A 27,845-nucleotide genomic window follows, 5' to 3' on the forward strand; every position below is an offset into this window, starting at 1 on the left:
TTTTCCTGCAGTAACAATATGCAAATGTCTGTACACATAGGTTCTTGAAGAGAGGATGAAACTGGAGTGCAAGTGTCATGGAGTTTCAGGGTCCTGTACAACTAAGACCTGCTGGACAACGCTTCCTAAATTCAGAGAAATTGGATATATTTTGAAAGAGAAATACAATGCTGCAGTGCAAGTGGAGGTGGTACGAGCCAGTAGACTAAGACAGCCAACCTTCCTGAAGATCAAGCAGATTAAGAGTTACCAGAAACCCATGGAAACGGATTTAGTGTATATCGAAAAGTCACCCAACTACTGTGAGGAAGATGCTTCCACGGGGAGTGTCGGTACCCAGGGACGACTCTGCAACCGTACCTCTCCCAACGCTGATGGGTGTGACATGATGTGCTGTGGAAGAGGGTACAACACACACCAGTACACCAAGGTGTGGCAGTGTAATTGCAAATTCCACTGGTGCTGCTTTGTGAAGTGCAACACATGTAGCGAGCGGACAGAGGTGTTCACCTGCAAATAACGGCATCGTGCAAATGAACAGAACAAATCACCATGAGTGAAGAAAGTGGAGTACAACAAACAACGACAGCATCATTTTGCACATCTAATCTTCTTTGGGAAAAAAAAAAATAACAACCAACCAACACCACAACAACCACTCCCTCCCCACTACTTACACTTCTAAGGATGGTGCATTTTGGCTGGCTGGCTGTTGTAACTGCTTTGGAAACAAGGGCAATAGGATTAAGGTGATGTTGACAACCACATGAAACTTCCTCTGTCTCTCTCTTCCCCACGTCCCCCCCCCCTTTTTTTTTTTTTTTTTTTACAACAATCTGGGTGTTGTAGAGTTCTCTTAGTGTTGTAAGTTATACATATCAGAGAAGCTGATTGCATTGCAGGTCCTATGAAACTTAAAAGAAAAAGACACTTTCTCCTATTTTGCAACAACAAAACCACCGAGCCCTGTGCAAATAAAGACTTTTTTTTAAGGAAACAAAATCTTCACTGACTAGAACACAGCAGTCTTCCTGCAAAAACCTAAATTTCTAAGAAAGCAGGTAGAGAGAAAACAACTGGTAGGGAGACAAAACCTCTGGTGGAAATACTCCACTATCAGTTTGGAAAAAAATAATGTTCACAAAATTACATCAGCTGCCAGTGACACTGGAACTCTTTGAATGAACATTAAAAAAAATTATTTATGTTTTTAATAGTATAAAAAAATCTAAGCACTAACGGGTAGCTATGTCTTAATTCTGTACTAAATGTAAACTTATTGGAATTCTGACTTTATGACTTTTGTATTTGGTTCTCCCTAAGTTCTTCAATGCTACTGATCTGTTGTCACTCCACTATTAGAGTTCAATTACTGTAGGCCTTAAGCAATTACCAGAACTAAGCAAAAAGATCATGTGAAACTGTGGTTACAAATGCTTGATAAAGACTTTTCCTGCTTGCCTCCTGAATAAGAATGACTCTTTAGACTCAGGCTTGAGGCATGGAGCACCTGCTCTCAGCTCCCTGTAGGGAGTTTTATGATACAAAGACATGCTTCGACAAATATCAAAGGTTTTGCTTTGCCGTCAAATGCACTGGCAGGATCTTCCAAGCATTGCATTTTGCTTTTAATGGTTGAAAGTTAATATTACCAATAGTTTTAAATAACTTATGCTCAGTATGAACTGAGATGTTAATAAAAATATGGTAGCTGAGCTCTAGGTTGCTGCAACCTGTGAGCTGTTGTGGCTTCACAAGCATAAGAAAGCTAAAATTTGGGTTAGTTTGCATCGTTGTTATTCTAAGGTTGGCAATAATGTACCTCCCGGTAAATATATGAATGTTAAGAAAGAAGCTGACTTTACACCAGCGCTCAATTCTAACTCATACACCTTTTCCCTATGAGAGATTTTAAAAAAATCCTCGGATATTTTACTACTGTAAAATCTAGTGTTTTTAGCCCCGAGAGCCAGATATGCCCACTGACAATGCAGCACACTGAGTGACAAATGTTTGCTTGTAGCAAAGGTCCCTACCTGATTTTCTGAAAACATGGATTAAAAACTTCCTAATGTCTGCATATCTGCATTTCTAGCTTTTGCCTCATTCGATTACTTTTATTGAAGGGCTGCAGAGCCATGAGCCCTCCCCACCTGATACGGGAGCACTTGCCACACCACATGGTGCTCTTTGGGCAAGGGGCTGGCAGAGCTACCACTCTGCCAACTCCCATGCTGGATATGTGAACGAACCAGGATTGCCTCCATAATTTTTGGACCTGTATTATCAAAAGTAACTACTCACTTGGGGACCTTCGTTTGAATGCTCATGAGGACCTGCCTTTCTGATCCCAAGCACTTACCCTCTGAAAATCAGACCCCTTTCGTGAGTCTGCCACAGAGCAATCCAAAACTGAAGAGCTCATTTTTTCCATTGTTGCTGTTGGTTTCTAAATACCAGCCTTGGTGTGAACGAGTGCACCTTCAAAGAAGTCAACAGGGGCTCTCAAAAATGCTAGAGTCACTCCATATTTGAAGTCTCTTTGATTCATGGGTATTGTTGTTGAATAATAGTGATATACTGTATCTTCACTACATTCTTGACAGGAAGCAAATAAAGCTCCCAAACACAGTAATGCACAGTCTTATGGTACTAGATACTGTAAATATATTAGAATAGTATTTGTTAAGTACAATTGAGGAATCCAATTAAGTTATATTATTGTATATCGTTTAAATGTCTATAGAATATTTTAAATTATTGTGAACTACACTGCGTTAAAAAAGAAAAAAAGGTTATATATTATAACACCAGCCACTCTGAAAAGTGGACCAAAGTGACACTTTCTCTCTTTTTTTTACATACCCCTATTTCAAATAGCTCTGTCAGCTATTGTAATACCACAGTAGCAGTCCTACGATTGGATTAGCTGTCTAGAATATAACGTTTCAGAGCATCCTATAAAAGTTTTGCTCATGTGGGGGTGCAGCATTCAGAAATGTACTGAACAGTACAAAGCAGGGGCTGACCATGGGAATGCATGGACTTTGAACTATGTCCCAAGAAAAAGCAGTTTTGGTCAGAAAACACCATTACCACTTACGTACTGAAACATCCCCCCAAAATGGCAACCTTTTAATGAAGGTGTCTATGAACAGAAGTGGGCTACCCACAACTTTTATTTTAAAAAATGTAGTTTGATGTCAAAGGACTGTGACAACAGAAGTTTGAATGTGACCAGGAACACAATGTGGTTTAACCATACCTTAGCCTTGGCAAAACTCAAAATACTGTATGCTATTAAAGAATTTAAGAGCAAAGATAAATTTGTTTACTATGTGAATGTTTTATGGCAAGCAGAAAACAAAAGATGAAATGTGTTTCCATTAAAAAATTTTCCCCCTTCTAGTTCCCTTTCTTTTCGTTTGTTACTCATTTAGGAAAAAGAAAGAAGGCAAGAAGGCCTTATGCAAAGGTCATTTGTGTACAGGCTTCTCTGGGTGAGAAAAGATGGGCAGATTCCAACACCAATGTTTTTGTGTTTTTTGAGAAACAGTAATGAACATGCCTGTGTTCGGTATCACAGTCCAAAGTCATCTACCTACGCCAGTGATACAGAGAAACTGGCACAAGCACCAGCCTTGCTGCTGCTGGAGACTTTGGTTAGCACAAAGGAGGAGACGATAAATGTTTTGTGATAGAAATGTGTCATTTGGCTCCAAAATGGTTCTTGATCATGAACCTCACATCACAGATTAGCAGAGAGGAATAAGAGGCACAGAGGAGAGGCTTGAAGGCCCTGGCTTCAGCACTTGCATATGCTCCAGCTGATTCAAGCAAATTATGGACGCATCTGAAAACCCTACCTGAATCTGGACCTAAAAGGTTTTACAGCATTTATCTTGGTCAGAATAGTAGCAACAACCCTGATACTGAGAATAGTGTCTTCCTATAGGAAATCTAAAGACAATGTAGAACATTTTTTGTGTTTGCCCCTTGGGGAAGATACCCAGCTATAGATAAAGGTATAGCCAAATTCCGCAAGAGCTAAGTCCAAAATAATTTCATTAAAATGAGCTGAGTTGTCCTGGGTTTATAACAGCATAAGTATGCACAACATTTTACCCACAGATGCAAAAGAAAAACCACTGCACGCTTTATCTAATTACATCATGGGAAACTTGTTAATAGAGTTGCAGGAAGTTTTTATAGCAAACGGTAATATTACATTCGTTTCTACGATGACATCTGGAAAGTAGATGAAACTCATCAAAAGTTCGCAAATCTTTTAACAAATCTGAAGCATGTTGTGAGTAGGTCACTTAGTTTCAAACATATTTCCACGGATTTCTTTCTTAGTTTAACGTTAAAAGCCAAAGTGGTACGGAACGTAACAAATGAAGACCTTCTTTTACACCAGCTTTCCCATGTGAATAACTTGATATGCCTTTCACTATTGAAGGCACAATTGGCGTTCAACAGAAAATGCTTTCTATAAAGCTAGAGATAATTTGCATTCATAGCAATTTTCATAACTGGACAGAATGACTGCACGTTTCCTTTCCAATCCTTCAGACCTTTTGTTGCAATGACAGTTCCCACAGCGAAGGCGGTACAGTAAGTGGTACAGTAAAGACCCAACATTCTTCTCTCCGAGTGACAGCCACAACAAGATGTGGGATATACACAACTAAAACTACGTCTAAGAGGAAAAAAACACATCAAAGTTGGAAAGGCAGGGGAAATTGTAAGCAATTTCAGTTTGTGATACTGATACTGTAAGAAACCTCCTGCACACAAAACAAACCGCGTTGTAGGCTGGACTTCACCCACAAACATTTTTCCCCTTGAATCCAAAGTCCCCATCTGCATCTCTGCACATTCAGACTGTTTCACTGAAGCATAAGTACACCCAAAGGCTGGCAAGTATTTTCTTTTTGGTGCTTTTTACCTGCTACTAGGAAATTTTAGGGGATCATTTTCTGACAGAGGACACACACTTGCAAATTTTAAATTTGTATCTCATCTTTTAAATTAAGATCTAGGGTTTTTCCCAGGCGTCGTCCTGCAGTACAGGTATATGTGATTTAGAAATTTTGTTTGGTGAAGAATAAGATAGCAGTTTTCACATAATACATGTTTGTTGTTTGTAACGTTTTCCACAGAACGCTGAGGCAGAGGGAATAATACTGTTGTAAATTAAAAATCTTTACTTGTGCTCTTTTTACTGAAAGCAATACACTAAATATTACCTGTTTGGAGACCCTAGGGCAATTCTGTTTCATAGGACGGTCCTTTTCATAAACTGGTACTATGAAAGACCAGAACAACGGGAACAATAAAGTTTACTTTGATTCTGGGTTTTCGCTGTAAACAGACCATAAAATCAATAATGAACCAGCTCAATGGTATTTCAACTTGTGCATAGGCATTAAAAATGATTCAGATATTTGTTTCATAGGTGTTTCCTAACAAATGGCACTGCAGCAGACATTGGAAATGTTTGCATTGAAAGCCAGCTGTATGATTAGCCTCTGCCTTCATTTGCCCAGCAATTTAGGGGAAAACCAGCATTTTAGATCCCATACAACTAAAAGGAATTCCCAAGGAGATTACAAGATTTTGATCTTATTGTTTAATTCCTGTGGCTGAGAATGAAAAGGAGCATTCCCTCAATCTTTGGGTAAAGGGAAACCCAAAGGCATTTTAAAGACTATTCACACCACTCAACTTAAAAGACTAAAAGACTGGGCTAAGTGAGCTGACAGCCTCTCTGGACTCCCTCTACAATAGGGAGAGCAAACTTGCTCCAGGGGAGGTGTTAGTTCAGCTCTGACAGACACTCTCCTCCTCAACTGGAGAAAAACCCCAGGGAGACATGCGGCATAATTTATCAGCTGAAATTAAGCACCAAAAATCGTGTCATGTGAATGAACTCTGATTTCCCCTCTACCATTTGCCTCAGCTGCTCTTGGTCACTAATTATATTTTCCTTAGTTTTTTTTTTTAAACTGCAAGCTTTATTATTTCATGTGTTGTGGAATAGATACTCTATTATGTCAGTGAAATTGGTTTTGCCTTTCCTTTTTACTGCCACCCTGTTCTTGTCTCTTCCAACCAATCTCCGACCCCTGATTTTATGCATGAACTATTTTCCTGCAGAAATTATTTCAAAGAGAATTGTAAAAGCCAGACTATTATCCAGTGATTTGATGAAGTAGTTTCCTACAAAGCAGCCCATTTATGATTTTGACTTCCTTTTAACATGTGTGCTGTGCAGGGAACTTCAGTCCAAGGGGTGAATGTTTAACAGTTCTATGATACAGGTTGTGAAGGAGCCTAACGGGTGTGCATGGCAATGCTCTCCCGCTTGTTGCATCGGATTGCATCCAGGCTGCTCTTCTTGAGCACATCAGGCCACACGCAGCAGCTGCATCCCAATTACCTGCATGGATTACACCCTCCCATTGAAGCCGAGTTCAGGCTACAGGTTAGGCTGTTTAAAAAGGCAGTGAAATTTAGCAGTCATGGATTTTCAGTAGTGCTAGATATCACACACAATATGGTAACTTGTGTCAATTTTGGAGGCAAGTATTTTATCTTTTAAAGACAAACAAATATATACATAGCGGTACTTGAAAGAATTAGCATACCCAGAGTAAGGAAAAAAGGCACTCCTCAAATTGCATCATATATTCCAAATAAAAAGCCTAAAATGCACACACAACATATATGTATTTGCCCACACACATACAATATATGCAAATACATTAAAATATACATACATATATGCGTGTGCATATCTGAAAAATACATGCTGCAGATATTCAGAGCAATTTTTCTAAGATCCTTTCTCAATTTTCCCTCTTTTAAGGGGAGTGGATTTTGTGGCCTCTTACTGAAATACAGGGATACAACTTTTCTACATTTCCTTCCAGATGTGCCGTGTCATCAGCACCATAATAACACCTGGTAACACCTCTTTCTTTCATTTGTAGGTCTTTTTGTTTGGAGGTCTCAAAGAAAAGCAAAAGAAAGCTCTGATTTTGCAGTTGGAGAAAGTGGAGATGTGTGAAATCTCCCCCCACTTCATCCAGGCAGGAATGGGAAGCAGCCTCACTTGGCTCTAAATCACTTGCCAAAGCCCCCAGCAAAAGCCAAGAGTCAGGGCTACAACTCAGACCTGCTGCTTTTTGGTCTGGGCCTCCAATTACCAGCCGTACCTGCCACGGTTACTGCAGTGCACAGGAGCGTCAGTTGTGATGAATATACATTTATTGGCAAGCACCTCACAACCCTTCCTCCTTATCTCTCTCTTTAAAAGATAAGCCACTTAATATTTGCCCCTGGCTGGTATCAACAAATGTGTCATGATACGCACTTACTCTGCACCCGTGTTAACCTTTCGAACAGATGCAGGCACTTTCAGTCAGAAAATCATCACCGGTATGCTCTGTTAGTACATTTACAGTAATGAGTCAGATAAATGCTGTCTGTTTTTAAAAGGCTAGAAGCAATGCAGCGGGACAGGTTTGTCCACCCACTGCATTTTGTTCCAGCAATTCTGGCACAGAGCTGCATCTAGGATCAAATACTCTTAGGAAGCCAACATGCCAAGCTTGAACAGTAGGCTAATGTAAATATATAATGGCGTGGGAAAAAGCCTTTTGTTTGTTAATATTAGGCGATACAGAATATCTGTTATTCAGGACAAGGAACCAGAGAGAGAGAGAGAGTTGTTGGGTTACGTTCAGCAATGCCCAGTTGTCCTTTGTATCAGTGCATAGATTGCTTGCCTCCCTGGGCATTTGTGCGTGCGTGCACGTGCAGGGGGACTTGGGAAGCATTTAACTAAGTCAAAGCATTAAACTTTTAATTTCATGGGCGAACGGGGTGTGTGCAGGGAAAAGCATTTAGTGTGAATCTAAGCAAGAAATACCTGGAGATGGGTTGCAGCAGCATGGTAAGGAAATACGTGCTTTGGAAGTTTCAGCTGAACTACCTAATCCAAACCACTCCTGGAGGAAGGAGAAGGAATGAGGAAGTCAGTTTGCGGTCACCAGCTTCTCTGCCCGTGATCTCCAGTACATAATTATTACAGGGCTACAGTTCAGCCAGCTTTTGACAAATGAACTACCAAGAGTTTTCTCTGCATGTTTTCTATTCAAGTCTGTTTAGTCATAAATACTTGGTTCTAATGGCATTTTCTTAGTCAAACAGAGCCACTCCTAGGCATTAATAATACATTTTATTCTTGTTATATGCCTCTGAACAAGATTCTTTTATTCTGATTGAAGGCCTTTTTACAGAAGTTGAACATCCTGGATTTTTTTCACCCACGCTAATTTTAACTAATTATACCCCTAGCACTCTTAATCTCCAAATCCTTTGCAGTACACTGTATATTCTGTGCTGAAAAGTTTCCATGAAATAGAAATAATTTTATTAGATATTGGGGATTATCAAACTGATTTTATAAAAGGAAAAAGTAATAGCACAAGGACACAGGCATCAGAACACCAAATTTCCTTGTTCCCAATGACTTTCCCCATACTCATCTTTTCTAGTCTTCAGGTTCATAAAACCCGAGTGCATGTAATGTTCCCATTATCTCATCTAGAGATAATCTCATTTTAGAGCTATCTGTAAATACCAAGTTTCAGTCCCAAAGATCCAAAACAGGAAGCAATGAGCCATAAACACTCCCTGGTAGTGCTACTGTATGATTTGACTGTATTTGTAACCAAGAATCAAAAGATAATGTAAATATGGAAAATACTGATTTTTGATCAGGGCATATTTTACAAAACATACTACTATTTAAAATGAGGGGCAGCACTTGTTTTCATTCAATGCATTTTTACAAGCAGATAGTAAGAGGTCATATGAGCTTTTGGTGATGGTTTCCTGAAATGGAAATTAAGATTTGATAAGTCTAATGTCCTCTACTAGTATTTGAACCATTTTTTGTAGTTTTTGACTCTGTATAAGTCATATATACTTAAAACACATTTAGTGAAAGCACCAGCACTGACCATTTGTGTTTTCAGGTGTTCCTGAAATTTTCTCCCCATCCCTAACTATCCACCAGCAAAGAGAACAAACAGAAATACTTTAAAAAAAAACCCAGACAAATGGATGCTTTTCCAAGGACCTGCATTTCCTTTCCCTTTAGAAAAGTATCCTCAGTTTCTGTTTAAAACATTTTGCATTCAATAGATGCCCCTTTTCTCTAGATGGGCTCACTTGAGCTCCTTTTTCCACTCCAGCTTTTTAGTTAGCTACACTCCCTCATAATCTGATGCCTGTTCAAATGTCTCTACTCAAGCTGAGACAGATCCAAAAAGTACTTGTAGAGGGAGTCGGCCACAGTTCCGAAAGCCTTTCTGCTGGCACTTCAGAGCAGTGAAGTGTTTGTCTGCTCCCGTCCTCTCTAGCTGAAAGAGGAGGGAACTGATCTTACCCTTCAGCTGCAGATGACTGCAAGGTAAGATGCATCAGTTTAAGGGGCAAGAAATCAAATCAGAGCCTGCTCAAGCTCCTGACCTGAAACTTGCCAAAGGTGATGGTTTTCACCAAATTCAGCTCTGACTTTATATCCAGCAAAGCTGGACTAGAGGATGCTGTGACTTAAATGAGAGGGTTGTCTAAGTCTGGCTTCAAAAGTGATTAAAACCCTCTGACTGACTTTTGAACACCTCATCCTAAATATTCCATTTCAGCTTTGAAAATTTTGAAACACTTTTTGTTTAAAAGCTTTGGTTTTAGGATAATTCCTATGTTTTACTAACCCTTCAGTACTTCGGCTATTGAAAAAAGACCTCTCAACAAGGGATTTTCAGGATTTGTCTCAAAATGATAATGTCGCTCACACACTCAACAGAAACACCAGAAAAAAAATATATCATAAAAGCAGTCTCATGAAGATCAAAAATTGAACCTACTGAAAAGATGGAGTCTGTGCAGAGCAGTAATGTTAGCACAGAGCCTACTCAGTATATAATTGCAACAGTTACGAGGCTGACACAGTTGTGCACATTTTGTCTGTCCTGTAACATGTTCACACACTTACATTGGTTGGAAAAAAACCCCAGAGTTGTGAGAGAACTTTGCAAAAAAATTTCTTTGATGAAAAAGGAAAGGTTAATCAAGACCAAAATAAGGAAGAGTTGGGATGCAGTGCTCAAGTTGGCCATAGAAATGGGAGACTAACAAGTGAGAAAACTTTTTAGAGTAGGCTTCCTCAAAGTCTTAATTTTTGTTTCATTTTAATTATCTATTTTATTAAATTTAAGCTAAAAGCTCAAAAAAGAGAGGGAAGAAGATACAGAAAGAGTTGGCTGGTCCAAACCAGACCCTATCTTAGGTCCAAGGAGCTACAAACTTCTGTGCTCCCCTGAAAAGAGAGTACTTTTCAGGATACTTTTCTTGTGTGTATATGTGATGGGAAAATAATTTTACTCCTAGCTTAAGGAGGATGCTATCTTTTTGAACATTTCTGTTCAAATAGAGCCCATATTATTTCTTTCTTCCTACTTTGGTAAAAAAAACCTGACCATGTGACAGTGGTGGCATTTCATATTTAAGTTCCAAAAGAAGACAACTCTTTTTTTATTCCCTCTAAGCCTTCTCAGACATATACTATGTATTATGTCATTCTTCCAAATGCAGACACCCAAGACAAACAAAACTGTTTCTTAGATAAATTCATCTTAGATAAATATATAAAGCCAAAACGTGTTAAAAGTATCTTTTTTAAAAGGTAGTGGGAATATAAAGAAAAAAACCACTACAGAAAACAACATTTAAGTAGTAGAAACCTAATACTGAAACAAAGCCAGGCTGTCATATTATCTCAGTTTTAAAATAAACACAAGTGTTTAAATATGAGCTTACTGGCCAGACTTGAGATCTCATTTGTGAAATATTGCCCAACAGCTAGATAGTTTCCCCTTTTCCTTCATTCAGAAAACCCTGGCAAAACTCAGTCCCAAGGTCAGGTGTAGCAGAGGTCAGGAAGACCAAATCAGACCTGGGAATCCAGGGAGCACATGCCAGGTGTAGCACTGCACAGATTTAGCAAGCTGTTTTAACATCATGGCAGCCATCTGCAAAACACAAAAATACTCATACCAACCGCCGTGCCATAGGCAACTTATGGCTAGAGTTATATTCAGCCGTGAAAAGTGTTTGACTTCTCCACACCATTGGATGGTGACTGCTTCTGCATCCTCTGAGGGAGAAGAGGGCAAGAAGGAAGGCTCCGTGACTTCATTTTGAGAGCTACAGGCAAACTGCTGGAAAACCAGCACTCTGGCATCAGTGTGGTGGCGAGCCATGGAGAAATTATTTAAGAGAGAGAAAGGAGTGAGATGCAATTGGTGGTCAAGTGCAGAGCTCTTCTCAAGTGACACTGCAGCCCTGTTGCAATACTAACAGCACCCTACTGAATCCCACAGTATTTAGCTGCTATTATTTGGAAAGCCTTGTTTTCTTGATGCTTTCCTAAAAGCTGACAGCAAGTGCCTTTCTTCTCAAGACCAGTGACAAACCAGGGCAAAACGGCCATCCTGCCATGAGAGTGTGTTGTAAAACATCTTCAGCACAGGTTGCAGAGTCACTCCAAGTGTGGATAAGGCAAACCAACCAACATCCCCCCCACCAGCTGATAAAGCAAATATTCCATTTGTGTCATTTTGGCAGTGGTTGTGTCAAGAAATCCAAGGCATAGGGGACCCCATCGACTCGGGACCAGACTGGGATTGCTGCCCTGCTGCCAGCAAACAGCCTCGGTGCAACCGAGGAGCTGGAGAGGCATGAGCCCAGCCCCCAGCACACCTCGCTGCCGCGCTTTGCAGCTCGCACTGAAGAGATCATGTTTGCATACTCAGGACATGAATAAAAGCAAAATTTTCCAAACTATTTTAATGTAAATACAGGGGCGTCCACAGCTAACCAGCGTGGCAGTTTGACTGGGATGACTGCCAAGGAACAAATTTAATGCAATGTATTTCATTTACTCCTAAACAATGGGCAAATGGCACTCTCTTGCTGTTTAAAGGGCATACCCACCGCTGTCTACGTGTCTGCCCACAGGTGTTATGCAGTACGAACACTTACCGTCTGTTAACATAAATTTGTTCGCTTGTGTTTGCTTCCCTCTTCCAGCTCGGCTGCTAAGCCTATCAAAGGTCCAAAGCTAAACAAGTACAAACACTGCTCGCAAAGTGTGTAGGCAGCAATTAAAGCACGCCGAGGTGGGGTGCAGCGTTTTAATCACGCTGGCCAGGGGCCAAGGAGCTGCAGAAGTGAACTGTGTTTCCCTAGCCATGGAGGAGGAAGGAGGAGGAATTCCCTAACGTGTTGCTATCAGTGCTCCTTCACTGCAGAGCTGTGCCCTTGTCCGCACATTTCTACCTGCCGGTGGATATTCACATGCCTCTTCCCAAAATTTGCTGCCACAGCACCCAGTCTTGCAACTGTATTAAACAGTAGTTATAGCCCCATTTTTTTTAACCTGACAGTCACACGTGACTAGCAAACAAGGTGCTACTGAACTGAATTTATTACTTGATTGGAAATGCTGATGGCTCTTTGTTGGTTTTGCAGTATTAGTGAAAATTCAGTGCCTAAACAAAAACATAAAATATTTTGCTATTACACAATAATAAGGGGGGGGGAAAGTAATTTTAAAACATTGAACTAAGATATTTTATCAGTATACAGGCTTAAAAATGAGGATGCACAGAAATAGTTTGCTGCTAAATTGTAACCTAAATGGTTTTTACCTTCTGGGACAAACCCATAGTAATGATGATGGGTAGCAAAAAAAATCTGTTAATTCAGTGAATTTTTATTTCTAGTACTTTTTTCAGTTGTTAAGCATATACATTATGACAAGGAAATAGATTCAGCTCATGTAGTTTTTCCTTTGGATGTAAAAGTGGAAAAAAAAGTAAAATCACATGTTTCACTGCAGTGCTCCCAAAACTTTCAGCTTTCTGTTCACTGTTCTATTGCTGTGAAATAACTAGCATTGCATTCCAGATATTAGCATACAAATAGTATGTATAATTCAGTATAAACTGAATTGTTTATAAACATCAAACATTATTTATAGCACTCTCACACACACACACATCACCATGGAAACAAAGTAATTGCTATACCATTAGGACGCAATTTCTCTGTGCAGTGAGGGAGAATGGCAATTTATCTGCATCTGGGTGGTTTCACGTTACTGTTTGTGGTCACAGATCTCCCCTCCAAAGCATCTTTTAGATGTAAAATTAGTTTTGATTACTGAAGAAAAGATTAGATCAATATAAGAGCGAGACAATTTGAAACAGAAGAGCACATGTACAAACACTGCAATTATTTTACAGGAGTAATGTGAACTATTCAATGATGGGGATTCAAAGACAAACTGAGGAATTACAAGCCCAGCTGAAGGTCATTGTGGGCCAGGGTCTCGCACCTTGCTATTGCCGATGGTCAATGGTTGCTGCCATCTGCTTGCTGCCTGGCAGCCTAAATGAAGTAGTATTGATTAAAGATTCAAAAGGTAAAACATTAGTATGAAGAGACATCCTTGTTTATAAACCTTCTAGCAAGGTCAAGAATTGAATGGACTGGAGAACTGTTTCTCTTCTTTAAAGAAAAGAGAGGGTATGCAGTACCAGTATTTAAAGGTAAACAGAGCTTTATCAGAAGAATATAGGGGCAGAGTTTCTAAAGGACAGATACGCCTGCATACAGACAGACATCTACTGAAAGGTTTTTTTTAATGTAAATAAGAATGTAAGGCATTAAGACCACTGCTTTCCATCTTGCATTTGAGAAGGAGACTATGATACAAAGGAACATATTCTTAGCCCTAACCGTGTTAATGACAAGATTATCACACCTTGGCAATAACAGCTTCCTACTTGGTCATCCCTGTATAACAAGAGCCCTTTAAGACAGATAAGAGAAAATGGATGATAACTCTTCACAGCATCATACCAGACTATATTAAATCATGGCTTGAATTAATCATGTGTGTTTTAGTACAAGAAAACATAATAAAATTCTCAGCTGAAATTATCAGCCCTCTCAACCAAGATGGTATGGATGAGCTTACACAATCCTTGTAATTTTGATGAAAGGTTCACACTGAGGTTAATTTCGTAATATTACTGCAGGCAAAACTCTCAGAGATGTTAAGTCAGAGTTGCAACGTTACCCCAGAAAGATTGTATATAGGAAGACCCATTACTGGGTGAATTGAGTTTATTCCCCAGCTAGATTTCCTATGAAATGACCTGCATTCTGTCTCATTAAAAAGTGCTCCTGAATTCAGAATGGAAGATTCCTTTGTGCAATCTGTCCTAATAACAGTGAAACCAGAATGGCTTCTGTATTTCTGACAGAGGCTCTTTTTCAGAAGGGGAAAAAAAAAGAAGTCTTCTCTCTCCTTGCAGATGTAAATGCTGCAAAGTACTTTGGGAGCCTTTAGGATAAAAAAAAAACTTGCTCAAGTAAACACAGGGTATAATTATCATCATCTGTCATCTCTGTGAATCCATACATTTTATATTCCACTTAAAACAGAAAAAAAAAAAAAAAATCCTCAGTGGGATGTCTTCCAGCGAACCAATTTAGCTAATGAGAGTGAATATCAATGACTGCTGGCTAATCAGAATGGTATTAGCATAAATTTTACTTAATGAGGACATATTTGCCTGGTGCCAGGAGCAAAATGGTACTGAGCTGGAGTGTAAAATGCAAAGGATGGGTAAACCTCATTTGGAGGGGGAAAAAAAACAAAAAGCAAAGCAAATAAACAGAAATGTATCTGAAGTCACTGTTACACTAGCACTTTTTATGCAACCCGGGATTTTAACCTCAGCTGAAGCTTTTCAAATGAATTTTTCATTATTACAGAGTTTTATCAACGCTTTAACTGAGATGAATTAAACACCCTGGGGAACAGTGTGACAAGAGATTCAACTGAACTCTTTTAACCTCAAGTTGGTAGGTAGATCACCGAGGGAACTTGCTTTCCTTTTAATTTAAGGCACACAATACATGCACTCTGCTGCCCAACAAAAGCATATTTTTCCTTTGTGCATTGTGTGAGGCTCTCTTCTGAAAAATGCCCAAATATTACTCCCAGCTTCAAAACCAGCAATGTTACATTGCCCTCTGTCTGCCTGTGAGCAATCTCAGGCGGAAAATTCCCTTTGGCCACTATTGTCTTGAAGGAGTTAAGCCCCAGCAGCATCCCAGTGCTGTTATGCACACTGTGTTTCTTCCTCTTTATATAGGCTCCATATTGGATAGTCTGAGAAGTCTCCATGAATAATATGAAAGATTTTTGTCTACAGTAACACAAAGGGGTTAGAGTTCAATGCTCTCACAAAATATTTAATCTTGTGAAATGTTATTTGTAGTGTCATTCTTGTATATACCTGCTTTGAAATTCCTAACCTTAGATTCTTCTATGTAAAGGAATATAGGGCACAAGTGTTCTTACCTTTGATATACTATAGGATCTAACAATATTTAACTGGTGAAGTCATTTTTGTTTCCAAACCTGTGTCTCAAATATGCTTGGGAACGTGGAAACTCACAATGCCCTTATTCATGACATCAAAATCAGTTCCATGGTAACACATTGTGATGACAAAATACACAGATTGCAAGGTCACAAGTCACACTTAAGAACAGGCAGGGGAGAAATTGTTAGTTTAATGAATAACATTAGACAATTCCAATAGGAATAAAAATAAAGAAAAAAATAAAGTGCCTAAAGTAAACACCCTTAAATGCACTTCAGAACCATTTCATCTTAAGTAGTTCTTCAAAGGCAGAAGGCTTCCACAGCTTTCACCTCTGCGGCTGGTAGAAGCCCATGTTAAAAATAAAAGAAAGACACTGTGCACTAGCAATGGCACCAGCAACGCTTTTCCTCTGTATGCACAGAGAGAAACGGCAACTGCAGGGAAGAAAATCTAAAAGAAAAGGAGTGATGTTAATTCCAGGCTAAATCCCCCAAAGCAACTAATGATTCTTACGCTTAGCAAGGACTGGGTTTTCACACACAGCGACGAGCCACTTTTAAAGCTTGCATTTCCTTGGGCTCTAGCCAGGTATTTGAAATATTTCTGTCAGAGAAGTCAGCAACCCGCAACTGTAGTACAGATCCTTCTAATGAATTCAAAGTGATTCCTTCATTGCTGATTTCCTGAACACTGTATCACAAGAAAGCAATCCAGATTTACAGGGTTTTAATGTACACAGGCCACCTCTGAAATTTAAGCCCTTTTGCTGCAAGGACCCCAACATATGTAGGTAAAAAAGAAATCACTGCAACTGGCTCATCACCTAAGTAGATAAAGGCTGCAAAAAAGGGAGAGGAAGGAAAAACACAAAAGAAAAAATTCCCAGCCCAGTATCTGAAAAAAAGCCTGATGCCTCCAAGACTTTGACATAGCCATCAGAGTTGCTTGTGACTTCTCATAGCAATGGGAAAAATTCGGAGTACTTCAAGCAAATGAACCAGAAAACCCTGTGGTTAAGGGAAAGTTCTTGCATATGGTGTATTTTAGGCATTAGGTGATTGGTCCATGAAGTTACTGTACAAAAAATAACAAGAACACATTTGACTGAGTTTTCCCTTCTAACTCTTACATCAAAACCTTCTTTGAAATCACAACTAAAGTATATCACGTACAATATATTTGACGTGGCTGTGTCATAAAATTGGCACTGTATGTTCTTTGCTTACCACAGTCTAAAAGGTCAATGGAGAGGATAGATTCACTTTAACCTCTTGTTTAAATAGCATCTTATTTTTATTAGAAATGATTTTTTTTTTCCATATCATGGCAGACAGCCCTATCCCAATACATCCTTATACAAACAGCGACTAAATAGCCAAAAAACAAATTGCAACTAAAACTCTACAAGGAGAACCTCAGATTAGATTTTGTTCCGTATATCAGAGCAAAAGATTTGAAAGACTGGAACATTTCAAAATAGATCAGGGAGCAGGATCTTTGTTTTTATTTAAATGACATAAAATCACTGGCTTATTAAAAAATAATGAAGCATGCTTTGGTAATACATGAACATTTTTAACATATTCCCGCACTCTGGCAGTGAAAGGGATGGTGAAATTCCCTCTGTATTATATAAAATGGCTTGACAGTTGCATACATACTTAACCACAGGTGGGGGGTTCTTCTTAATTTGGTGTCTATCATGTGATGCTTCATAAGCAAAGAATAGCAGGCCATGCTGCTTTATTCAATTGGGTTATGCTTTTACTCTTTCTTCCTGCATGTGAAAAGCATAACAGAGAACTAGCAGAGCAGAAGTAAGATGTGTTTTGTTAGTTGTCTGAAGCCCTGGGGCCCGGAACCGGATAAGTCCTGATATTATACCCTGGATTGAGCAGAATAAATCCATTTTGTTTCCTCCAAACATTTAGCCATTAAAAAAATATGAGATAGAAAAACAGACTTTGCTGTCTGCATGCCTTCTTGTAAAGCTTGTATTGTGGAAATGTCAGAATCATTAGGTCATTGGCATATATTTTGCAAGGTAATGCTTCTACTTTAATTCTCGCTGGGGACTGCATGTCTGCTTTTCAAATAAAACCCAGACTGAAGAAGGTGAAGAGAGCTTAAAATGATGCTGGTAACACTCTGTGATGGCTGATAACACTTCTAGATATGAATAATTAGGAAATATTAGCCAAGGTTGGTACAGCCACAGCTAGTAAAGTACCTACTCTAATACCAAGCCCCACAAAAGTAAGTGGCAAGTGTTAAAATTGCCTCATAAATATTTGTGGCTCCTTTTAAATGCACACAGAGACATGTGACTGAAAATAAATACAGCACAAGAAATAAATTTAATATGTGGAATTATGCACATAACAGGAGAAGCACGGCGGGTTATACTTCAGAGAAGACAAGTGGATGAATTTGCTTCCGAATCACCAAAGACAGATGCAGAAGAAACAGTCACGGAAACACAAGCACTGTTCCAAAAATAGTTACTCATCTCTCAAAACATGTATTGCTGATAAAATCTGGCATAAGTTGAAGAAAGAGGTTAATACTAGTAGACATAATAACGCAAGTAGAAACACTCTCAACTCACAACTGGATAAATAGCTCTTGAACTTGCAGCAGTTACTCCTCTGCCTGAATGCATACTCCCCAAATCAGCTTTTCAGCTCTTTACAGGCACACACACACACGCTTTCTTCTGCAACTGAACAGAGAAATGCCTCTACTCCCGAGAGAAAGACGGATTCCTTCAGTTATAGTCCTGCCCTTGCAGAAGCCGACCCGGCTCCCCTGCGCGGCTCCTGCAGCCCTGCCAAAGGCTCCCGGGGAGGGCACGGGGCAGGCTTGGAGCTCCAGGCTTCCCACCTTGAGCTTGGGCTCTAATGAACTTGAAATAGCCAGTCAAAACCCAGCCAAAACCACCGAGTGCTACCTGGATTAGTAGCATGGCCAGTTTAAACTGTACGAAACCACAAAGTTAGCATGATTTTGATACTGGTTTATAAATCAACCCAGGTTTATCTGAAAATTAATTTGGTGTCAGTAGGCGAATTAGTGAACTTGAGCAAACCTTTGGACAAACGCAGTTTTTATTCTGAATTTCTAAACAATTCCTCAAACTAAACAAATCTCATGCAGTTTCTGTTTTCATTGTGGACATCTTGCACAGCCCTAACCAGTTGCAGATTTCTGGGTCCATTTTTACATTTCTGATCCATATTTTGTGGTTGCATGCTCCATAACAATCCTACAGGATATATCCTGACCGATTTTCACAGGAACTTCATGTACTGTGACACACTGGCTTAGAGTTACGTTGTGCCAAAATGCAGGAAAATCAGCTGTGAACACTGAAAGATGCCATTTAACCTGACATTCTTCAAGCTATTATTTAATTTCTGAGTACTTTAATAAATCAAAACTTTGCAGTAAACTTCTTTAAAGTGAAAACGCAAAACCCAAACAGATCATGGGCAATGTGTAAATATGACTCTGTAGCCATCAGAGCAGCAATCTGAATCCTGCTCTGAAGTAGAAAACTTTTCATGTTTTGCTGATCTCTTTTTTCAACCTGTTTTCCTTTGTATTTATTTTAATTAAAATCCATCTGGGTCTACAACCTATGCTACATATTAAAGACAAATATATAAAAAACATTCTTTGTCATTCCTCTGAATCTGTATCAGAGTTGGCATTATCCCATACAAATAAAAATGAGTTTACAGGCACTCAGCTTTTATCTGTAAGTGCCTCCCCAATTCTCTACTGCACAAATGGGTGAGATGATCAGTAAACAACTCATTAGAAATGCAAAATTAAGTTTTACTCAATCCTGTTTATGATTTATTCTTGTCCTTCAACTAATATTTGAGCAGTTCAAAGCATACTGGGATGAGGTGAATTCCCAAAAGCTTGAATGCCGGAATAAAATAATTTTGAAAATATATACCCCCAAACCATTAAAAATATAATCTATGCAATGTAAATAATCCTATTAAAGCAGCGGTCTTTGACAAAGAGTAGAACATCATCTTAAGTATCAGTACTTTCAGTGAATGTCTGTGGACTATTCAGTGAGGAAGGTGGTTCACACAGAAAACTGGGGAAATCAGAATTAACAGTTTCTTTGTGGAATGCATGTAAGTTTGGAAACATTTTCAAAAAGCAAATACATATTTTTCACAATCAGCTTTGGATATGACTTTTTGCTGATTATTAGCTCAGTGGCATATCTATTTATTCTTAAATTCTATACAAAAATTTTGCCAAGTATTGGCCTCATGTGTTTTCCTTTCCAGATCAAGCACAAGAGTAACTGGAACATGATTAAAAAGAAGCCCAGATTATTGCTCCTGCAGGAACGATGGCAACGTTTTTGTGGGTTAGAGCAAAAGAAGACACATACTGCAAGAGAACTAGCCCTCTAAAAGGCACAGAGCATTTTAATTTTATCCTGTCCTTAGATTTAGCTAACTTTGTGGAGAGCCCTCTAATTCCCTCTTTTCACTGTTTGCTTATTCTAGAAAAGACTCGTTATAGCTTGTAAATTCCAACACAAAATTCTCACTGGAGTGATGATCACTAATGAGCATTATCTGGTACCATAAATTTGGAGGCAGACTCTAGAACTTGAAGTAAAGGGGTTCTGTGATGCACAGAACCAAAACTGAAGAGGAAGAGCAATCTGATTTAGATACCAAAAGGAAGCCCATAAAAGGTGGAAGCACGGATGAGCTACACAGGAGGAAAAGAGACACTGCTTGAGCTGGCAGGGATGGTGCTGGGGGTTGGACCTGGCACTAGCAAGGGATGTGAAATATAAGAAGGGATTTTTCTAAGTACATTGACAGCAAAAGGAAGGCTAAGAACAGCACGGGCCCGTTGCTCATTAGGATCTAGTGACAAAGGACATCTAAAAGGCTAAGTTACATGATGCCTTTTTGCCTGAGTTTTCACTGGTAGGCTTTGTCTCTGGACCTCCCAGGTCCCCGAGCTTCCTAGCAGAGTCCATGGGCATGAAGCAGTACCCACAGCAGAGGAAGATGATGTTAGGGATCACTTAACCCACCTGGATGTACAGAACTTCATGGACCAGAGTGGATGGGTCTGAGGGTGCTAAAGGAGCAGCTTGGCATCATTGTGAGGCTGCTCTCCATCCTTTTCAAAAGGTCATGACAGTTGTGGAAATTCCTGAACACTGGAGAAAGACAAATACCACACAGCTCTGCAAGAAGATAGCAAGGAGGAGGGTCCTGGTCAATCAGCCTCACCTCGGTCCCTGGGAAGGTTATGGAGCAAATCCTCATAGAAACCATTTCCAGGCATGAGAAGGGCAAGGAAGTGACTGTGAGCAGCCAGCATAGATTTACCAAGGGCAGGGGATGATGACTAATCTCACTGCCTTCTCTGGCAAGGTGACCATCCCTGTAGACAAAGGCAGTGGGGAAGGCAATGCAAGTTGTATACCTTGGCTTTAGCAAGGCTTTGACATAGTCAAACCCCAGGACAAAAATAAACAGAATGTGCGTGCCCATGCTGTGAAAAGGAAAAGAGAGGAAAATGTTGGGGGACTGTTTTCATATATAGCTACAACCTGTTACTGAAATACCATGTTTTTATAGGTTAGACTTCAGTGCATAAGTTATTCTCACACCCAGAGAGCGTGTACAGGCTACTAGTTAGCTGAAGTTACAGAAATGCTTTTGAAAAGAAAACCTATTTATAGGAAAAAGAATTGATAAATGCTTTTTTTGATGACACTCCAGTGAAATCAAGCTGTTATGTGTGGATGCAGATGCATACTAAATATCCATACTGTGTGGACATATGCTTTCACTCCATGTGAAAGTATAACAAAATCTTGAAGAAATAACATTTATAATTGTTTTCTTATAAAACGTTTTCAGGAAAAGGAGTACTTACTCAAAAGGTAAAAATGCCAGATAGTAGGTTGTGAATACAGTAGGAGGACAGAAGCCATTAAAAGACAGAAACATATTCTCAGCTCTTTTTGATGGAATAAAAAAGCTACCAGTGGAATACAAAATAAACTTAACAGAACTCAATTTCTTTGTTGTATGTGCGCCAACACATACTTAGAAGTGTACTTGGACAAAAACTTCAGGAAGAAATTAGACTTATTGCTCTGAATCTAGCAGAGAGTAACTGATGCACCTTTAGAAGGAGTCTTTCCTCTCTAGCTCCAGAAGAGAAAGGGGAAACTCTTTACCTATACCTACCTTCTAAGGGGCCAAGCTGATGCCTGTGTACAGAACTCCACATATCTACCAGGAAAGGCATTTCTTAATAAATGTATTTTGCCCCTCCCCCTCTCATCTCACCCTGAAGTACTTCAATCAGGTCGTGGAACATTTCTTTAGAGAGTTCATGTCTGTGAAATTTTAACTGACCCCCCCTGACCACAGTGCTCTGCTGTCACTGTCAGGCTATGCTCTGCACCTGTATCGTTTCACAAAAGGATATCCAAGCATGGGAAGGTGCTGAAGTTTACCGATGGTATTCTGCTGCAAGTATAAAGAATGGAACAGTATCACGGATATGGAGCCAGTGCTGTAAGCTTGGAACTGTAGAGACGGCAATGTAAATGTAGGGGTGAATAATTAACTTAGGTAGGAAAACCAGGACTCATCTAGGGGCCTTGCTAGGCCTTGGGGGGTTATAGATGGTTATCAATATTTCCCTACTTACAGAGAAGGAAAGTACACAGGAGTGATAGATTTGTCTGAAAAAATTCTATCCAAACTGGCTGCCATAACTGTTGACCTAAACACTTTAATCTGCAAAAAATACATAGTGTATGAAAGACACTAATCATAACAATTACCGTAAGAACAATTTATGAAGAAGATGCCCTTCCTTTGATTTTCTGATGGTAATTGAGATAGAAAATTGTCAGTCAAGCCTGCTATGTGAGGCCTTGCAACAACATTTTTGCAACGATGGGCATTGCCAGAGACTCTAGTTAATGCTGCAGGAAACCTAATTTCAGCTGAATGGCAGTGAATATGAACAGGAAAATGAAAAGTCTTTGTCCCTTATGCATGCACAACCCCCCCAGTTCCTCACTTGCAGAAGCAGACTGCAAACTGCTTATGGCAATGGTGGAGAAAAGGGTTTCACAAACACAACTTCCTTGAGAAGGTTATTTTTTCAATTGCAGATGGATGATTTATAGCTAAGATATAAACCTGGAAAAGACCTTTTGTCAGCAGACACTCTGTCTGAGCTTTCAATAAAAAAGAGGTAGTACAAACACCAGAGTCTGATGCTGTTCATGTAAATAGATTTGAGAAAATTTTCTTGGTCTCAGACAGGATGCAGTCTGTCACTGCAAGAGACCATAGTGCAAAATTGAGACTCTGCAAAAGGTAATACCAGTGATTAAGGCTGGCTGGCCTTCCGAATGTAAACCTACTCCTTTTAACAGCTTTGGAGGATAAATTTATGTTGCAGATGGTACTTTACTCAAAGATTGTAGATCAGTGGTGTGTAAAATTTTAACATAGGTAATACAAAAATGAGTCTATTAAAGGTCTGTGGACACCAGAAGTGGAGAAAAATGGTTAAAACCACATGGTACTCGCCTCAAAATTAATGCAGATATAGGGGGGGAAAAAAACCCCCAACACCACAATAGATGTCAAAACTAGGAATATTCGAAACTGGGGGGGGAGAAAAGAAACTCTGTAATTTTAAACAAGGTTAGTCCTATAGGCCACATTTGGTGTATATAGGCTTACATACATAGATGAATAACTGTTCATGTTTTGGTTATGGATTATTATTCCTAATTTCTAGAAATACCACCATTAGGGTATGCACCCATGAAATATGTGATCTTACATATAAAATAAAATCTCTGTTTGCATAGAAGTTACCAGCCTTGGAAAACCAAGGAAAATCAAAAGAATGATGCATTAATGCATTTGTGTATATTTTTATAAATAAATTGAAACAAATTGGAGCAGAAGATATACTGTGACAGTATATCACATGATTTTGTAGTCACAAAATAGCGCACACAAGGTATTTGACAGCAAATGCAGTTATAAAAATCACTTGTTTCCTGTAAAACAAGTTTATTGATTTCTCTGAAAATTACTAAGACAGTCTGCACAAATAGTGCCCACCTTAAACCTGCACAAAAGAAAGAGTAAAGATAAACATCCTGAGGCTCCAAGATCAAAACCAGAGCAGACTAGAAAAGACAGAGGGGATCAGTCAGGATGGGTTTAAGTGACTGAACAAAACATTGTGGAGAGCTACAAGCAAAGAAGCACTAGCTCAGAACCTGATGGAGAGCTATGCAGAATTTGCTGCATCGTCACTTACATTTTTTCCCCTCCTTCATGGACAAATGAAAGTCCTTGGTGAGGTCCAACACCTTATTTTGCCTTCTTAGTTTACAGCTATTAATGTAAGCAGCCTGACTTTGAGTAGGGATCCATCTCCCTTTCTCCCAAACTCTTCCTCTGAGCAGTCATTGGCTTACATTGAAAAAGCCAAGTGATTTGCTGGCCACCACCTAAAGACACAAGGCAAGCCTCACAGAACCTACAGTTGAGGTAGACAACCATGATGGTGGCAGATGGGAAAAGGAAAGCAAGAGAAGCTGAATATTAAGACATAAGCAGAAGGAAAACAGAGATACTAAATCCTTTACTATGTTACCAGAATTTACCCTTTCCATCTCCTCTGGTACCCGCTTTCAAGACAATTTAAAGAAACAGGTCATCTTCTCGCCAAAGTGGGTTTTGAAAAAAAAACATGTAAAAGACAGGCAAGATTTATAGTGTGTATATTAATTTGTTCCAAGGAAAATTGCCCCAAGACTAGGAGGTACAATCATCCTGCAAAGTCTGCTCCTGCTCAGCTGCATCACTCATCCAGAATTAATCAATGGTATTAGTTGAAGATCCCTGAAGTAAATTTCTAGATTAGCAGGGAGGGACCTATGGATTTATTACAACTTTTTGGCCTGTCTTGACCCCTCCTTAGGTCCGACTTTGTTAATTTAGACCTCAGTGGAGGAAAATAACTTATAAATGTACTTAACTTTAAAGAGGTGATTAAAGCCTACAGACATCAATAGCAGGTAAGCACATAATTACTTATGTCTAAAATAAAGATGAGATTTGTACACTTTAAGTGCATTCCTAAAAGGATTTCTTATGGGAGATTTTTTCATCTTGTTTTGCTCACCTGTAGAGAGTCTAACAGAAAGATTTCTGTAAAGAAATCAAAGCAGAAATGTTTCCTTAGCAGGGATGTTTAAGAAAGAAACAACATATTGATTTGCTTGGAACGTAGTATATTTTAACATGTACTATTTTTTTCAAATCTTTCTAGTATCTGTGCAAAGGGGTTTTCAAGATGGTGTAATCTACCTTTTGTTTTTTCAAGTATAATGTCTGTGCTTCTACTTTTGATTCACTCACAGTAAACAAGAAAGCTTCCTTCCCATTTTGTAAGGCCTGTTTGATGCTGTTTCTTGATCTTGAATTAGTTGTTGACTCATATCAAACGCAAATCAAGCCCTTTTACAGTATGAATCATAGCTGCCCTTGGTTAAGGGGGTAAGAAAAGATGAGAAGGGAAACATTACATTTCTGGACAATAGTGATGACTGAGGGCTGGTGTGACTCATACTTGAAAGGGTCGATATGCACTTTCAAGTCAACTTAGGAGATTAAGAAGCAACTTCAAACGGGGTTTTCAAAAGGAGAAGAAAACAGGAACTGGAATAAGCAACAGAGTAATGCACACGGCCACATCCTGAAGTCCTCACTGATGCAAGATTCCAGTTGACACTAACTTTATGGTTTGCAAGGACTGAGCTCATGGTTTAAGACTGACCATCAGTTAGCTGGGAGTTTCAAATAGCTGAAAGTCCACTCAGTAGAGTTTTAAAGTGATTATTTTTTGGTCAGATTTTGTAACAAACAGGAATCCAGAGTGCTGTATGTAATTTTCCACAAAAAAAAGTTTCCTTCTCATATGCATAGCATTGTTATGAAAGCTGTGGACGTATCTGTGGTTACAAGGAAGAGGATATGGAGGAGGGCATTTCTGTTTGCTGAAAATTAGATGTGGAGGACAACTTTCAAAGAAGTATCAAATAAATTATTTTGTATCCCATCTAATTTTATCTATATAGGAAATTATTATGGAATTAGAAAAATTTCCACCCATGCAGCAAAGCACCTCTTTGCTGATGAGAGAGGCAGCAACAACATGTTATAAAATCAGTAAGAGACAGGTAGAAAGAACACATTATAAAATCAGTAAGCCACAAGAGTACCCAGTTTAGCTCTTTACCATAGAGAGAAATAACCATTGTATGTAAAGAATAATATTTCTTTAGTTCACTAAAAATTAAAAGAGATTGTTGGCTATTCCTTTAAAAACTGTTTGGGGGTGGGTGTTGATTTTTTTTTTAATCAAAGCTCGTTCCATGCATTACTTTCCTACCTACCACATACATTACTGCACATATAAGCTCCTTTTGTATTTGGCTACACCAGATTTAATTGCAGAACCTATACTGCTCTCTTTGGAGGACAAGGAATCAACATGTCTTTTGTGTATGAGCAAGATTCTGTCTTAATCCCATAATAATTTTCTAATTCCTTTCATAGTCTTGTCACTGGTGCTTAAGACAAAAGCTTGGCAAAAGGGCTTTAAAACAAAGTCAAGGTATTGCTCAACGAGTTTAAAAAGCAAGGAAGAAGAGATTTACATATTTTTTAGAGGCAGCAATGAAACAAATACTTTTACTTTAAAGAGTTCAGATGACTTGGTTAAGAACATTTTGAATTAAAGAGCAAACACAATTAGGATTGCTTGGCAATTACACTGGGGTAATCAGCCAATGATCCTGCACAGAGATATCCTACTTCTATCACTTTTACCCAAAGGAAGCATTGTACTGAATGCCATTGATCCAACCAGCACCCACTATCAGCAGGCAGCCGTCCATCAGCCCTCCTCCTTCAAAATCTCCAGCCGAAACCTGGTGCCCCTTGTCCCCGTCAGGCCTCCCAGTGGGTGGGGATCCATGGGACTTGCCTCACTGGGGGCTGCGCTGTCTGCTGGCTTCGCCTGCCATCCACCCCACTCCTCTAGACGGTACCAACCGACTGTACTAAGCCACAAGTTCTGATATGACAGATTAAACACCAAGAATGAGGAAATCAAACAGCATACAAAATCCACCAGGCAAGTTCGCTGGACAAATATTTCCAATTAACTGCAGCAGGGGCCAAGCTCACTCCAAAGCTGGCTCTGTAACCAGAAACCTCACAGTCGGCCAGACGGGTTTCATGTGGTTGTGCTGTGCTGAATGCAGTCTGGCGGCAGAGAAGCTATAGTCCTGGGGAAAGGACGTGGTGGGAGGATCATAAAACCGTGTGTGTGTGCGCTTCAGGGCTGGCACTCACATTTTTTGGTTGCCATTTAGTCAGGCAAGGCAATGGGATTCAGGTGCCATGCTCCCCTGGGCACCTCTGCAAACGAAGATGGTACCCAGGCGCGATGACACAGAGATGCCCCTGTTGTTTCCTGCTCTGAGCAGACCTTCTGCCTCAGCTCAGCCTTTCTGGGACAGTTTTACATTCATTCAGCATGGGCAACACAGGCACTAAACCATATGCCTGACTTAAAATGTTAGTACACTTAAAACCTTCCGTCTGTCACGACTGCTCCTGAAGGCAAGTCAGGCACTCACAGCACATTGCTCCTTCAAACCAACATTAGATTTCTGTCTTGCCAGACCTTCAGTAACTGCAGCTTTCAGGTTTTGGCTAGCAGTGAGGCAGTTTCTGTAAAATATACCACAGATAGCTTCTAATTTGAAAATATTAGCATGAATAACAATGTGTTTGATATGCATTCAGCCAGTCATGTCCTTAGTTAAAAGAGTAAAGTCTCTAAGAATTGTTTGAGAGAGTATGTCCACAGAAGGGACTAGTATGCATTTGTGGTGTCTGTTCTTGTCCATCTAAAATGAAACTAGAAAATCAGGTTGCCTAAGTTTTCCATTTTAAAGTAACTTTCTATTTATCATCTGATGTCCAGTTGCTGATTACATACAGTGGTGTAATAGTCAAGCGATAAAAATTTGAGGCTTGTAGCACAGAATGCTTACAGTTTTGTATCAATTACAACATTTTCCAGTGAGCAATGCTATACCAGATTTACAAAACAGAGCCATAAAGTTAAGACCCCAATTTCCCACTTGCAAAGAAACAGCAAAAAGAGCAA

General features: G+C 39.4%; 1 protein-coding gene across 1 annotated transcript in view; it reads left to right on the forward strand.

Moving 5' to 3' along the window:
- Positions 1-27,845, forward strand: part of WNT7B (Wnt family member 7B) — a 115,867-nt gene extending 88,022 nt beyond the window's left edge. The window contains exon 4 of the mRNA XM_080393372.1: positions 41-27,845. Coding sequence (XP_080249498.1) covers positions 41-520 — 480 coding nt within the window. The 3' untranslated portion in view covers positions 521-27,845. The remainder of the gene's footprint in view (positions 1-40) is intronic.

This window comes from Falco punctatus (assembly GCF_963210335.1).
Source record: "Falco punctatus genome assembly, chromosome: 6".
NCBI classification, from domain to species: Eukaryota; Metazoa; Chordata; class Aves; order Falconiformes; family Falconidae; genus Falco; species Falco punctatus.